At 40.8% G+C, this 17,125-nt stretch overlaps 1 protein-coding gene across 1 annotated transcript in view; it reads right to left on the bottom strand.

Moving 5' to 3' along the window:
• Positions 1-17,125, bottom strand: part of LOC146514439 (breakpoint cluster region protein-like) — an 82,409-nt gene that overhangs the window by 24,564 nt on the left and 40,720 nt on the right. The window contains exons 2-4 of the mRNA XM_085169065.1: positions 10,293-10,477; positions 5,342-5,446; positions 3,300-3,485 (exon numbers count right to left, since the gene is read on the bottom strand). Of these exons, the coding sequence (XP_085025191.1) occupies positions 3,300-3,485; positions 5,342-5,446; positions 10,293-10,477 (476 nt within the window). The remainder of the gene's footprint in view (positions 1-3,299; positions 3,486-5,341; positions 5,447-10,292; positions 10,478-17,125) is intronic.

Here is a 17,125-nt window from a genome sequence, read left to right as displayed (position 1 = left end):
AAAGAGAGGAAGGTGAGGAGTAAAGTAGCTTTCATAGTCCTGCAATCCCCAGTCCTGCCCTGGGCCACACAATCTGCGACACAGCGGAAGCCATTCAGAGCGTGACAGTTTGACTGTGTCTGCCAGCCACTTCCACACACAACAGCACTGAGGCTTACCAAATGCAGCTACAGTATCATAGCAGAAAATGCCTTTGGGTGATGAAAAGAACTGCTTAGGTATCTGGATTTTTCACTTCCGGATTTGTCCCTTTGTGACAGTATGTGTGTAATCCACAGTGGAAAACAACATTAAGAAAACAGCTTCATGACAGACTATGGTCATTATATGAGGAAGCTGAATTTGCCCTCAGTTAGTTAGGCCTTCTGACACATATGAGAAAGACAAAATTAAAAAAAATCAGTGTGGTCTATGATGACATAATAATACAAGAACAAACAGAAGGAAAAAACTTTAATTTTGTTTTAAGTTTAATGAAAGAATCTAGTCCTATGGTGCTACCTCAGTGCTTTGAGTGCCAACATCAGTACGCTGATATGCTCACAATGAAACCACCAATATGCCACAATATTTCAGTTTATCAAGTTAGCAGGCAACACTTGCTCATCAGGTCTAAACACAAAGTGAACTGAGGCTTGCAGTGAACCAAAGTGAACCAGAGATTTTGATTTGATGGTGGCACAGACGTTATTATACTTATTCACATACACAGTGCATGCATTTGTAAAACGATTCAATTTTTGTTCTGTTTTTTCTTCATTATTCTTTCTAGGCTTCAGTTAATGTCTTTGAAGTTGCTGCTTTTCAGCAATTGCTAATTGATTAAAGTCAAAATAAGTCTTGAGGTAGAAATCATGCTCCTCACTAAGGATTAATAACAATTATGACTTTTTATCAACGGGGCTGATATACTGGTCGGTAATAGCCATTTGCTGATATACCATTATCAGCATTAATAATGACCAACAAATAAAAAAAACAAAATTGCCAGGAGAAACACCCTTCAATCATGTTATGAGCGTTGTTGCAGTTCTTTGTCCACCAGGCTGGCCGTTGGATTTGAACCCAGGACCTTCTTGCTGTGAGGCACCCATGTCTCACAGCAAGAAGTGTTTACTTTAAAAAATACTCTTGAATTTCTTTTTTTCTTAAAATTCATGCTGAGCTTCTCCTAAAAGGCTGAACAAAATTTCACATCAATCCATCCAAAATTAAAAAAAAAAAAAAAATCAGTCTGGATCATGATGGTGGCTCTACCATCAAATATTATCAGAGTCACAACAGTACCATGGCCGAAAGCAAAAATGTGTCATCAGGGTTTTTTGTTTCTTCTGCTCAAAGACAGTTTATCAGTTTGCCTGGCTGTCTTCATGGTGCAAAGCCTTAACTTTGTTGCTGTGTGTGAGGGAGCAGCAGAAACATGAGCATGATTCTGCCCTATTTTCAGTCTTCAAACACTATTCTCTGACAGTCATGCTCATAGCCTGTCACTGATGCTTTGGCACTTCCTCTTTTCTCTCCGATTCTCGCCTTCTTCCTTCTGATGTTTTACGATTCGTAAGCCTGTCTCTCCTCAAAGATTTCAGAGTCATGGCAAGACAGCTCTATCACAGTTGCAGCAGCCTAAATCTTCTTGCCTAGTCAACTCCTACCTCCTCTCAACCCTCCCTACCCCCCGGTCCTTGTCTGTATCACCTCCTCTCCTCTCAACTAATCCCCCTCCCTCCTTCTCTTTCTAATGCAGACTGTCATCCAACATTTTCTCCCTTTCCCCCCCCTCTTCAAGGCTCAGCATGGTCACCTTTTGACTTTTATTAACTATAGTGTGGAGAAGGGAAGTGTATGAGGTAGTAAATGTATAAGCATAAGAGCATCAATATAAAGATGTCTATTTACAGTTTCAGTGTTAGTAACAATAGTTACTGTAGCTACACCAGACTGTCCAGGTGGGGAAAGAAAGAAAAAACACAAAATGAAAACGAGTGACGTAATTGCTGAGCCAGACAAAGAAGCTCTCTAAATATATGGGCAAACTAGCACCAGTCTATGGAAATACTAGCTACACCTTCCAATTTAAGTTCAAATGAAATCTAATATAGTCAAAAATGACGTTCTTAATTGACATAATCCTCTGGGGGGCCCCAGAGGTCAAATTTGCCCTTCATTCAACCTTGCTCTGCAACCAGTGAAGAAGTCATTATTCTACTGGTGCCTCTTTGTGTCTTGTAGGATGCCAGTCTGCCAGATTTAACATGCAGCGTTCCTTTCAAACACATCTCACAGCTAACAATCGCTCTGCTCAATAATTAACATCAGAACCATGTCATCTCTTTAATGTTAGAGGTGACCGTGAAGCGGTTTTGTTAGATAGAAGTTCAGTGTGAACAAGGATGGATACAACAATTTGATGGACTGGATTTTCATGTTTGCTTATTTGACATGAAGACAAAACCAATTAAATCCTTATTTCTTAGCCAAGCCACAAGGGGCGCCTCCCAAGATAAGTTAATGAGAATAAGATGGAGGGAGGGAGAGAGAGAGAGGGAGAGAGAGAGAGAGGCTCCTATTTATAGCAGCTTCTTCTAGACATGAAACACACAGTGCTGTGATGGTCTCAGCTGCCTGAGGCAGAAAGGCGGCATTGTGAAAGACGCTTGCACCTCCCTCAGTGTGTGTGTGCGTGTGTGTCCAAGCACAAGTGAGTCAGAGGGGGAGAGGGATAGAGAGAGACAGAGCAATGGAGGGAGACACGAGTGGGAAAGGAGCAGTATTTCTAAGAGAATTAACAAATGATTCATTGTGGGTTAATTGACCCATTGTGAAAATGATTGAACAGACCCAGTGTAGATTTGGCCCTGACATCCTGGGAAGGACAAAAACGGCTGTTTAGGTGGAAAAAGATGATTCAGAATCAGTTTGTTTGGAATTTAATATGATAATAAGAGCTTTACTCCAAAAATCAAATTACTTTTACTATTGGTTTAAGAAATTCAGCTTTTCATGGAAGCCTTCCGATGGAAGAAATAACATTACTCTGAGTAATGGAGCCCTAGTGAACCCTGTTGGTTTGTTTGGGGTCAGAAATGCAGCTGTAGCTGTTCTTATCAGTGCTGTCAAGTTTTTTTGAGTGGCCCATATTGTCAAGCTTTATTAGGGGTAATGTCAAGCAGTTACACAAAGGGACATTTCTGCTGTCAAGGGTACACACTCTAACAAACACCCTACAACCCCCACCCTCATTTCTCTCTTTGGCTATGAGCTCTAAAGGTGCACTAAAGGCAACTACGCTCCAGCCTTACTAGTTTCTGGAAGAGGTCCCCGACTCTCTGATGGTGGCTCCACTGCTGGACACGAGGCAAAAGTCCATCGTAGAACTCTTTGTGGATCTCGTAGAGCTCAGGCACTTTGAAGAAGATGGTTTCTATCTGGGCCACGGTAAGCACTGGTTGGGATGTTGTAGCAGCAGCCTTCAGAGGCTTCATGGGCTGAGGAGGAGCAAGAGAGCAGATATAAATTTATTTTATTGTGTTTATTATGTTAGAAGCATTTTAAATGATCTTATAGGAAAGAATAAAAAATATGACTAGATTAAGTGACTGTTATATTGCACTACTATAATGTATGAACTAATAGTAAACTAGTAAACAGTAAAAGACTTTTACAGGTTACACTTTGGTATCACATATTCTACACCAAGGTGTCTTTTGTTTTAAGTATGGTACATTTTTCTTTGTCATACTCATCAGTATTAAAACAGCAACAAGGAGGCTTTACAGGTTTTACTGCTACCTTACCTGCCTTATCTGATCTGGGATAACCAGTAACATGTACGGTATTGTTAGGATACAATTACCGACCACTGTATTAGGCACACCTTTTCAAATCCTTTTATGCCTGAAACAAACATTTAGGCATGTAGACACACTCAGGATGACCTGCTGAAGTTCAAACAGAGCACCGGAATAGAGAAGAAAGATGATTTTATGACGCTGAACGGTTGTCGGTCCCAGAAGAGCTGGTGTGAGAGTTTCAGACGCTGCTGATCTGTTGATCTGATCTTAGATTTTCTCACACAACCGTCTCTATTGTTCACAGACAATGGCCCAAAAGAAGAGAAAACGTCCCATGAGCTGCAGTTCTCTGTGTGAAAATGTCTCGTTGATGTCAAAGGTCAGACGAAAATGACTGCTTTGAGCTGATAGGAATAGCAACAGTAACTCAAATGACTACTTGTTACAATCAAGGTAACAGAACAGCCGCTCTGAAACTTCGAAGCAGATGGGCTACAGAAGCAGAAGACCTCACCGGGCGCCACTTCTGTGAGCTAAGAACAGGAAGCTCAGGGTACAATTTACACAGGCTCACCAAAATTGGACTACAGATGCCTGCTGTGATGAATCTCGATGCCACAAATGCCAGCAAATTCCTGTAAGGAAATTGACGATACTATCGGAACGGATATGAGGGAATGTACAAAGAAGTGGAAAAACTAGAGGGACAAATATTTCTGCCCCTGAAAAAAACCTTACTACAACAAAGAGCAGAGACCCAGGAAAGAAAAAAAAATCAAACAATGTTGTTTGTATTTGCTGGCACTGCATATAAAACACCGGAACACAACCACACACTTAATTAACACATATCCACCACGCATAAGAATAAATGCCGGCAAAGACATAAACCACTGGAGTAGGTTATGTCACAGACTTCACAAAGATTCCCTGCAGAAGTCTAAACCAGAGCTTAGTACCTACTCAGCAGTATTTAAATGCCTCAGTGTGTTTATCTTCTTACTGGTATTTCTAGCAGCATTACTGCACCATGTCACAAAGCTCAAATCATCACTTGTTTCTTGAATATGACAGCTCACTGTACTCAAATGGCCTCGACAGTCACCAGATCTCAATCTAATAGAGCACCTCTGGGATGTGGTGGACAGAAGATTGATGAGCAGCTGACAAATGCTGTCATGTCAATATGGACCAAAAGAATGTTTCCTTGTTGAATCTTCACCACAAAGAATTAAGTCAGTTTGGAGGGCAAACATACTACTAATACTAACTTGGTGTACCTAATAAAGTGGCCAGTGAGAGTACTGTGTAAGCATCTATAAGTTAGGGGGACGTTAATGTTAGCTGCCCCTTCAGTAGACCAGCAAAGGGACAAATAGTATTTCTAAACAATCTACTAAACATTTGAAAAGCTACTGTATATCTAAAGCTTTCACTCTCATACTCAAACCAATCATTTCCATTGTAAACACTCATATTTCCTGAGCAGTTGGTAGATTGATTGTAATACTGGACATTATGAGGACATTAAAAGTGATGTGTGTTCTCACCAGAAGCAGTGCCTCCAGATGACTGAGATATGTCTCCTCGGTGGCCAAGATCCCAGACAGGACCCACTTCCTCATCTCCAAACCTTTTTCCAGGTCACACTCGGTCTGTAACAAACACACAGAGAATAAAGTTTCAAGAACACCCAGTAACGCAATGTGATGTACAACAGTTTGCTTAGCCTAACTTATTATTTTGCTTATTTAAAATATTTTAGGAACTATTTTCACACTGCAAGCCCTTTGCTTCTTTTGTGACTATGTTACAACATCAAAACATAACATCCTATTATTTATATGTATATATTTGGTAAAGGACCTTTCATGCTGCTTCTGTGCGCCTGAGTCCAGGAAAATTAAACACCTTCCGAAAATCATCCCTGGTTGCCTCTCCATTCCCTTCAGCTGAGTCAAAGCTCGCTGAAGGGCATAGATATGAAAAAATAAAAGATAAACTCCCCGGGTTGCCTTGATTAACCACCAAATCTGAAATAACTCAAACGGGCAGGGTCACCAAGGACAAGAAAAAAACGGCTGCGGTATAAATATGTGTATGTATGAGTGTGTTTGTGTGTTATGGGAGAGGCAAAAGCATGTGAGAAGGTGCAGAAAAATAATTTACAAAGCCAGATGCAGACAGAGATGTGTGTATACATTAGGTTTTTGGTTTTTTGTTTTAACTACACATCTTTACACTGAGACACACAAACCTTTTTGCTGGTAGTTGTGACTGCATGAGCTTGGGATTAAACCAGTGAAACAGCCCTGAATCATCATTAAACGCATTTGGATGCAGCATGAATGATGACCACAATTAGTGGAAATTAGTGGATGAATATCAGCTGAATAGGTGAAATTGCATTAAGTAATAACATCTTCCTTTTATTACTCTTCTTTAATCATTTTTTCTTGCTGTTTTTACCTGTAACAACCTTAACAGTAAAAACAGCATAAAAAGTGAAAAAAAAGTCTGGCATAAACCCTGAAGCACAGTATTAAATACAATATTCATAAAAGCTGTTTTTGTTTTATATTGATTTGTTACTAAATACAGTTATTTTGAAAATTACGTTTATGTCTGCCTGTGCACCATAAATGCATGTAAAAGCAGCTCGCGTGAACTGCTTTTACATGCATACATGACTACTTGGATGTGTGTGGGCGAACATGCATTTATTTAAATGAAGGGGTAAATGGGTCTGAAACCTGTTTCCATGGCCACTGCATAAGCAGATGCTTACACGGATCTCAGGGGACTGTTACAAGCCAGAAGATTATGAAATGTTCCAGGATTTTTATGGACTCCATTACACAGGAGTCCATTACCACCATAGTTTCTGCCGGGCTCAATATGCTTTTATATGTCGTCAGTTTGATTCAGTAGCCTGCTACAAACACGTTCTCAACTCTTCACGTTTATTTTACATCAGCAAATTGACAGAAAATGATTAAACAGAACTATTAACAACCGGTCGTTTGGACAGGTATGAAGATATATGTGTAGTCTTTGCTCTTTCTTGTGTAATATATTTAATATTTTGTAGATCTATTTACTGAGAGCAAAAAGACAATTGTGCTGGGTAGACCAGGGTGTGTAATGCAATGTAATTGGATGTTAAAAAAAATGCATGGCTGTCCAGGTTTTGAATACAATATTTTACTCTCTGCTGTAATTTCTTAGCATCTTAGTTAATGATGTTAATGATCTCAAACCCCAGACTCCTGGAGGAACACATCTGCAAATGAATCATCTTTTATTCATTGTGCCAACTAATGAGCTAATCTCTAGGTTCAGACTAAAGAAGTGTCTGTGTGCATGTTTGGTTATGAAATAAGTAAAAAAATAAAACATATTCTCCCTGCAGTGTACATAAGAAGCAATACAAATAATATTTGACACTTAAATCTACACTTAAACCTCTTCAGCCCCAGCATCACTTAGCTGGAGTTCAGCCTGACACGTTTTTAAGAATTCTGATGTACACTGGGTTTGTTTAGCAACATGTTTCTTTTTATTTCTTTTTATTTAGTGGACTCACAGATGGAACAACAGTGACTGCGATAACAACAACCCCACATTTTATTAACCCTTTTCAATTTTCATTTTCTAATCTGTGTAGCATCCTGTTCTGCTATCCCTGGCTTTTTGAAAAGCCTAACGCGATTGGCTCCTATCGCCACATCGGCTATGTAGTGGAGGTGGAGGTCTTCAGTCAGATAAGACACACACTGATGGTGCACATGCTGCTCATTTAGAGTATTTCTGCTGATCGAGCAGAAAATAAAGCTTACTGCACACCTTAAGTGTGGGCCATAAGAGAGAGGAGTCAGTTGTTTTAATATACAGGGGTTCATGAACTAGGATGATCCACGGGGGGTCAAAGCACGAGCAATTACCTGCAACATCTTCAATTTAAATCTGGCAGCAGGCCCCAGCATGATACTGCGGAGGTGCTACACATTGCTCACCAGACCCACACGTATGTGCTGACGCCATGTCACGCCGCTTGAATAGAAATATGTGGTTAACGGAGCTACTCTTGTGCATGTTTGCGCTGGTGTCAGTCACTAGCCTTGCCCCTGTTGTGAAGAAGACCCAAGTCATTATCGTGCACGACCGACGGCTTCCCTGGATAACTGTAGCCTGAGGGCACTGAAAACAAACACAGGACTATGAATCCAGCTGGAAGTCTATGCGGCTCTGTCGCACTACAGTAAAAATATGGAAACTTCCTTACAACTAGGAAAAATCTGGGTTTGCCTGGGGACTTGATTTTTTTTTTCCTCTCAGCAACTAACTGTAAGACTAATTGGCCATCCAGAGGTTGAGTGTCTATCACCCACAAACTCTGGGTGACTCATTTTCAATGAAAAGATGACTGCATAGATCAGCTGGTGGGAAGCACATTGTCTACAAATAATCAGACTTAGACTGGCATTTATTCCCCAACTTATTGCAGTCAATCTGAGTCAGTCTGTTCCAGTGAGCACGACTCATTTTCAGCGATCAGGTGACTCGCCAGCCAAATATTTTATAGAAAAGCAAGGTTGGAAAGTTCCTGTTTCATTTTGCAGTCAAATCTATGAGGTCGTGGCTGGAAAATGAATGTAAGTAGTTAATGTGCGTTTCTTTGTATGCAGACAGAAACTGATTTATGATTTGTGCAGATTTATCACAGTTAATTGACAGTTAGTTGCCAGTTTGACCCCATTCAATCACAGACTGGTCATTTTATCACCGTCATGAAGCAGTAAAGCTACTTTAAAGATGGCAGCTGACTGCAAAAGGTCGCAGTCTTTGTCTCGAGCAACAAGATTGCAAGTTCATTGTACGTGGTCACAGTAATTTTGGTCATGCTGCAATCTCCCACCAGTTTTATCTAGTGTGACCGCAGCATAAGTATCTTGAAATTTCTCCTATTAAATACAGACATAATAACGCATGATTACCACAAACTTGATGGGAAATTAAGCAGAGTGAACTCTGTAGGTTCACTCTGTAGATGTCATAAAGTACACTATGATCATGCAGAAACACAGATAGCACACGTGGTCAGTGTTTTTGGTAAAACAGTTTAAGGATGTTATTGAACTTTCAGCAAACCCTTTCAAGTGCTGGGCAGAGCCAGATTGTGAGAGAACAAGAGCCCAGAGCACTCTTAAATTAAATCAGCAGAATTACTGAAAGTGATGACTCATGACAGTGACATCACTAAACCATCAGTTCCCCCTGAGCCAATCAGAGCTTGCCTGGACTCTGACTCATCAATTAGAAAAGCAGAGTGGGGTGACGTTTGAAGACAGATTGTTCAAGGGCAAATCAAGGATGATGGTAACTCCATTTTGAGGACATTGATTGTAAGCCTGTGGGGAATTTGTTGATGGATATTTGCCACAGTGCATAACGTATTTATCCAGCCATCAGACGATGCATCTACAGGCTCTAAGCATGTAGTGTTGAATTTCTTTTTTCCATACAAACAGAAGGATTGTATGTGTCCAAATGCAAGCTAAGTATGTGTGCGCAAATTAAAACCTCCGGGTGTTAAACCTCACAGGTCAAAGGTCGGAGCAGTCAAGGGGCACACTGTTTATTGACATTTTCAAGCCATCAATCAGTCTGACAGTCACTTGCTCACCAGTACAGACAGTGAGCAAAGATTGAAGGGGCAGAGTAACCGATACAGCTTCATGACCACTGATGCAATTACTTCCTCCAAGGGCATAGGGGGTAGAGGCAGCATTAGCTTATTATATTCTCCCAAGATACCCCTCTATTGTAATTGAACCTATGGCTACAACATGTTTATCTGGTATATACTAGCATTTGGTACACAAAGTCCTTTGCTTCCACTGAGAACTGCATCATAGAACATATATAAATAACACATAGAATAAATACAGATGACAAGAAAAACAGGTTGTGAGTCTGTGTCTGTGTGCACAAACATGTATCCTCTCCCTTATAACCTTTGAAGAACAGACGTCACAGATCACTGGTTTTCTCTGCAGACGAGGAAGGAGGTCGGGTAAGAGGATGAAGGCAGCGATGTGGTGATTGAGGTGATAGGTAATTCTGCCTAATACGCTAGACGAAAAAAACCCTGATTCTTAAGGCGGATGGGTTTCTTTACTGGATGACTGCTTCGGGAGGTATGAGGCAGGAGATATGTCCCTTATCAATCTCCTTTAAACAGCAGATATGGTTTCTCAATTGAAGACTTTTAGACAGAATGGGATTGTTCTAAGAATAGATTAGCCCAATTCCTGCTCTGCAATGGGATAAAATTATGCAAGAATGAGCACAGTTTACCAGCGAGATTTGTTTTTGCTCTGTCTGCAGCTAAGTTGCTGAATCACTTGAGGAGACGTGAGAAAGCTTGGCATTTGGATTAGATGTGAGCATCAAAGTCTGCTTTGTCAACAACAGGACACGCCCAGATGTCATACTGACCGATTTGGAGGACTCCAGCGATCCAGAGGACAGAGTGTCCCGGCTGCTACGGCTCTTGGAGCTGAGGTGAGGAGATGACGACGGCGAGTCATCGATGTACGGCAGGATGTCGTGGTGCCTTCGCTGCTCCTCTGCTCGGTCTGCGTCGTAACCGTATGTTGGAGGGGTCCCGGTGAAGTGACCATCTGTGATGGGAGAAATTCAAACTTTAAGTTATTGTTGTTGAATTTTCTTGAGATTTTTGTGATTTGAGATGTTTTTAATTTCTGTGCTGCAGTTCCTTGTAATGTACTTTAAGCTGGCTGATTACTGGATTACTAATAAACCGCAGATTAAATGATGTCTGACTGCTGTACTTAAGCATGTCACTGACAGTTGTGACTGCTGAAACAACAGTTAAATAAAATGTAGAGTGTACAGTTAACAGCCTCTTCCCTTTAAACTCAATTGAAGCCATCTTTTTAAGACATTTTTTTTGCTCTTCTAATCACTAAATTCATACCACTACGAATAAGTGTTCTGCTTGGTACTTAAGTATCACGACAAAGGTCGCTAGATGTGCCTGGCAGGGTCACTAATTAATGCAATTCTGGAAAGTGGGGCAGACAAAATGAATTCCCCCCTCCTGCGTCTTTCTTCACATATATTCGCACAAAAACCTAAAGCTTGGAGAGAAAACACTTGAAAAGGCCAACTATAAACTGGGTCAAGGTGCAAATAATTTGAACACCGAGCGCAGCATCTCAAGGGAAATTTTAATAACCTCCCCTTGACCTGCTTCCACAGCGGGTGCTATCACTCTGCAGGAATAAATGCCTCTGCCACAAAGTGCTTTTGCCTGTGATCATGAGTGTTGGCCTTTGCAAAGAGGAGTGGGAGAGGCAGAATTAACAAGAAACAAAGGTCAGAACGTTGGATGCAAACAAACTGTCCCCTCTAAGTGAGAAAATACATGCGCAGTTCAGGTTGTAGATTCCATTTATCAGAGTTCTTCCAGGATGAAGAGGTACAGTCAGCGCTTTGGGTAATGTGGTGTGCAACAGCTGAAGGGAAGACATCATGCATCTCCTGAGTGTCACAGAAGAGCTTTTAACTCATCTCCTCCCACTCCTACTGTACATTCAACAGAGCTGCACTTCTCACAGAGCTAGCTGTGCCTCCTCACACAGTGCTGACTCACACCAAAAACATGCTGCTCCACTGTGCAGTGTCACAAACATGCACACATATCCTTCAGTCATATCACTTATATCGCTTTAAAACACGTTCAGCTAACATCTGATCGAGTATTTACTGTCTGATATCTCCGATGCACCTACTCTCTCTTTTCATAGCATTCTGTGAATCGTATACCAGCACACAGGGCAGTGAACAATGGCAGTGTGTCCATAGCCCGTATGACCTTCAGCCCACCCACCGTTTGCTCCAAGTACTTGCTGCTGCTTGTGGGTTAGCACTGCCCACTGGGCCTGCTTTGTCCAGTGGCACTGAGCCAGGCAAAGACCAACATAAAGGTTTTGTGTTTGTGTCTGGTGAAAATAGTTTCTTCGCCCCCAAATGCCAAATCCTTCAGAAAACCAAAACTAGTAGAGTAATAAGCATTTTTCATTCACATACAGCTTTTAAATACACTGTGGCTGTTATTTTTGCAGCACTTGCATGTATCTTGTTGGAAATACTGTATTTCTTAACTTCCACTGACTCCAGCTAAAAATGCTGCGTCGTTCACAATTACGACAACTCGTTAGAGTCCTTTATCTTTTCGGGCAGCTTTGCACAGTAAAAACCTTCATAAAAGCATGTTTTTAGAACTGATTCATTGTTTGTCTAAAAATACAGGGTGCGGATATGAAAACACCGAGTGGGAAATGAGTGAGTACCATCCTGCCGTGCCTTCTTCTGTGTTTTTTCTAGCCCCACCTCTGTTGATTCATGTTAGGAGGCCTAACATCACAAGCTGACATTTACACAAAATCATTCTTCCAGCTGGTTCTTACAGAACACTTACAGAACTGTGAGAGTTTTCTGTTTTTGATATTCATTTTGGGTTAATGCGTTTACTAGAAGCATGCAGAGTGTGTCTATTCATGTGAATGTCTTTAGCACCCACACACAGCCCTGAGGGCAGCTGAGCAAAAACTTTCAGGCTACAAACCACTTCCTGGTTAGAAAAGGAGCACAGACACAGACCACGGTCATAAACAATAAAATGTACAATTTAGATCAAATAAAGCTATATGGAAGCGTATGACTCACTGTAACTCTGACTCTGACTAGACAGAAGGCTTTGAGTTGTTTTTCTTTTAATCCACAAAAAGGTCAAAAGTATACATACAGTCTCAAATTACAAATTAAGAAAAACGTGATAGAGCAGTTGCTGATGAACAGATACAACTTTTTAAAAAGAGAAGTGAAATCAGAGAATGCCGCTTCATGTTTTTTTGTAGCTCGTTCCATTTACAGGCACCGATGTATTTAAATCGAGATTTTCCAAGTTCAGTGTGAGCATCCATCTTAAAAAGTCCTGCGACCATTGTAAGTACAGCACTGTGCTTAAAGTCAGTCAAAGACAGGAGGTGATATTTGCTGCAGAGCCTCTTAGATAAATACTTTAATTTGCTAGGAGAGCACGATCGCTCTTTTTTTTTATATAAGATACAATAATGAGTAAGAAACTCAAGTTATTTAACATCTATACATTTAAAAATACATATAGATGAAACATGTCATGAATCTCAAGTCTTTTAATTTTCCTATGTATATATTATGTTCATTTGTATCCTTGTAAATGTGATGTTACTTTCTCACTGTGTATTTCATTCGTGTCTCACCTTCAGCATGTGTCACCCACACGGAATTTAAAATTTGTATCCGCAGTTAAATTTTGTTCGACTTACCGCTAAATACAACATGAAGAGTTTTTTAAAAAGTGCTGACAAAAACTAAATAGCTCTATTTTTTTTAAACTGATTTTTTTTTTTTTACAAATACACCAAGACAATCCAGAAAATGTGCAATTGTCTTTTAAAAAAGGTGTAAGATTAATAATATAGTGGGGAAAAAAACTACTAACACATTTGATTTATTAGACAATTACTAGCCTACTCTCAGGCTCGCCTACTCTAATGTTCCTGGACCTTTGAACAATCTTAACACTTTATCATATTTAACGGCAATCTGCACATGTGTGTTTATGTGCATGAGCTGCAGTTTCCACTGGGGGAGGGACTGTGTTTTTACAAGTCTGTTAATGGGACACTATAGCCTGTGGTATTCAAACACTACTTCTCTTTGCCCACGTCTGACCTGATCTTAGCCAAGACGCTACTTCTAACATTGCCTTGAGTCACTTTCTGTTTGGCTGCATCTCTCACACTGTGGGTTTTTTTTGTCTTGTGTTTTTGTGAACTGATAGCTAGTGGGGGGGGGGGGGGTTGTTGTTGTGCAGCCCCCACAGCTACCCTCTTCATCCTAATGCTGCTCACAGATTAGCACCCTCGTCTTCTTGCTCTGAGCTCCTACACTTTCCCCTCCTCTCTTGTAATCATCCCCAACGGGACAGAAGTAATACTGAAAATACGACAGAGAGCACCGATGCTTAAAGAGCACAAACACGTACACACACACACACACACACATAAACTGCCTTCTATATATTTTTTGCCAAAAAACAATCCATTGATTTCTACCTGGAGCTTTAGGCACAACAGAACAACCAAACTTCAGCTTTGAACCACAGAAATGGAACGCACACACATGCTCACATGAACACACATTCCTGCAAAATGTTCACATGGAAACAGTGTTTGGGAGGGGAACAGGTCTTTTTCCTGCTGCAGGTGGAAAACTACAATCGTACTGGGAATAGCTGGTGCTAGGCTGCCATGGGAACACAGCGGCCTTTCCAAAACAACATCACAGGCAGGGGTATGAGGGTGTCATGTGATATATCTGTTGATGCGACGTGCTGTATAACAGAATACTGTATATCGGAGCTGTTCGCAGCTATTAAGTTGATATAGCTCTTGTGTGGTGTATATGATGGATTCTTTTTTGTTTTGTTTTTGGAACATGCATCCAGCTTTAATTCTGTGAAAATCTTAAATGGCATCAGGAAGCAAAGGTCATTATTATTTGTCACTAATTTTAAAAGATTCAATAATCCTTTTATTAAAAAGTGCACCTGCAGTTTAACTTACTCAATACTTATTTAGACTAAAACTAGCTTTTCCTACTGCAGGAAGTAGTAGGTGTTAAGACAAAACCTGCCCTTCGCTGATATTTTTAGGCTGGAAAATGAAAAATACCTCCGAACAGCCTTGAAAAACTCTGGTCACTCATATCAGTTAAATTTGGACCAAACTGCATTTTAAAAAAAAAAATTAATCAGAAACAAGAAAAAGAATAGCAGCCTTTTCTTTCTCTGCAAAATTCACCCGATATAGTAGGTGATCCTCAGCAGTCCAGTATATTCTGGACTCCTGAATATTTAACAAAATATAATGTGCTGATTAGAAGTCTTCAGAGATGACCAACGGGTTCATGATAGCCATTTCTTCCTGCTTACAGCCTTTATGCTAAGCTGGTTTAATATACAGCTTTGTAGCAGAAGTTTTTGTAGTTTGCTGGTCTGATGTGTGTTAACATAACGGAAGACAGACATCAGCAATGATTTTAAAGAAGCAATCATTGCTGTCCATCAATATAAGAAGGGTGATAAGACCATTTCTAAACAAGTACGAGAAATTATTAACTCTGGAAAATATTACCAAGACAGCTAAATCTTTGCAGTAGCAACTGTCCTATCCAATTCTCCCCAGATTGTGCAATCTGCAGAAAAAACGCAAAAAACCCAAGAGCTACATCTCAGACTGTACAGGCCTTGGTTACCATGTTAAATGTTAAACTTCATGACAGCAACATTAGAAAAAGACTGAACAAGTATGGCTGGTTTGGAAAGGTTGCCGAGGCAAAGGCGTCTTCTCTCTGAAAAAAACAAAACAAAAACATGACAGCACTGCTTAGGTTTGCAAACATGCATATGAACAAACCACATGACTTTTGGAACAACTTCCTTTTGACAGACGACACCGAAGTGGAGATGTTTGGTCATAATGCAGCGCCGGACGTATGGTACACCACACACAACATATCAGCACAAACATCTCCCTTCAACTGCCATGCACAGTGCTGGAGGGGTGTTGATTTGGGCTTTCCCTGCAGCCACAGAACCTGGGCACTTGCACTCACTGAGTCAAACTCCTCTGTATACCAAAGTATATTAGAGCCAAATGTGAGCCCATTTTCCAAAAAGCTAAAGCAAGTCCAAAAGGTATTGCTGCTCAAAGTGGTAAATACTAAGCCACTGAATCATGGGGTGTACTTAGTTACATAGACAGCTAAAACCTTACACTTGACAGAGGGTGTGCTTAGTTCATGCTACACTCAGCGTTTCTTCTTTCTGCACTATCATTAACATCATCATTAGTCTCAGCTATATTGTACTGTATACAACATTTAGTCATACTGTCGGAGCATAAACACAAGCTAGCCATTTATTTGCCCCAGTCAGTCTCACACATACAAGGAATTAAAAGGCTTGGCTGAGTAATAAAGAGAGCTGTGGCTGACAGACAAAGGAAACATTTGTTGCCTAAAGCCCTGCAAAGGAGGGGCGAGAGTAAAGAAAACAAAGGAAAAAAAACCAACAAGACCACAGTTAAGGCAAAAATAGGTCTAAAAATTACACAAAAAGAAAGGAGATTTTAAAAAAAGATGAAGACAGGGGGTAGAGACAATACAGCACTCTGAGAGCCATGAAATTAAAGAGAGAAAGGGAGGGACTCTCAAAGGAGGCATAAGATATCCTCGATAGTGAGCTGCCTTTCCATCCCCCATCCCGCTTTTCACTCAGGAAGGCAGTTATAAATCTGCACAGGCTGCTGTCGCCTTTATTGGACCTGGGGACGAGGTCTGTCATCCTATCACTACCATTATACCTCCACTTCTGGTTCAACACACACACACAGACACCTTTAAGCTCCACCCGGCCCCACAGGATGCTAATGTTACGCTACAACACTCAGAGCCTTTTTTCTTTACCCAGCTATTTGATCAAAGCGGAGAATGCAATCAAAGGTCGAAGGGTGTGTCTCATGCCCCCACCCAAAGCTCCCCAATCCAAATGTAATTCATATACAGAGCGCTAGTAGGGCAGGGTGCATTTGGGAGGACTAAGCTTATTGAATAGGCCAAGTCTGGATACTGGAGATAAATAAGATGCATCCCTGTCTCTTGGATAATGCTGCAATTCTCATTACAGTCAAATATGTATACAGTGTATATGTAATATTGTAAAGAAGAATATTAAAAGGGAGGAAAAGAAACGTGGAGGGCAACCCTTCCCCTGAGTTCTTCCATCCCCTTAATATTCAATTTAGAGACAATTTAGCACAGAAGTGTGTGTGTGTGTGTGTGGGGGGGGGGGGGGGGGGGGGGGGCTGGTAGACGAGTAAAAGTGGCAAGCTGTGGAAATTAAAGTGAAGCCTCGGTTACAGCAGAGCCGGAGGGGACAGACATGCCGTCAAATGAACTTGAACACAGCGTTTCTACCGTAATCCTCCCACAACTGCACAGCCGCTTGACGGAAGTTAATTTGATAAATGTCAGTATCTCGTCATTAGAGGAAAGACTTTAGTGTCATAAATTGCACACAGCTGGATTCTACTCCTGAATATGTCCAATTCAGACAAATAACCAGGATGTTCGGTTCCTTTTAGCTACTCGGGAGACTCGGGAGAGTGTGCACTTTGCTCACATCTAAAAGAACTGCT

The sequence above is a fragment of the Neolamprologus multifasciatus genome, chromosome 7, assembly GCF_963576455.1.
Source record: "Neolamprologus multifasciatus chromosome 7, fNeoMul1.2, whole genome shotgun sequence".
NCBI classification, from domain to species: Eukaryota; Metazoa; Chordata; class Actinopteri; order Cichliformes; family Cichlidae; genus Neolamprologus; species Neolamprologus multifasciatus.
The sequence above is the reverse complement of the archived record's forward strand: the minus strand, read 5'-3'. Positions and strand labels throughout refer to the sequence as shown.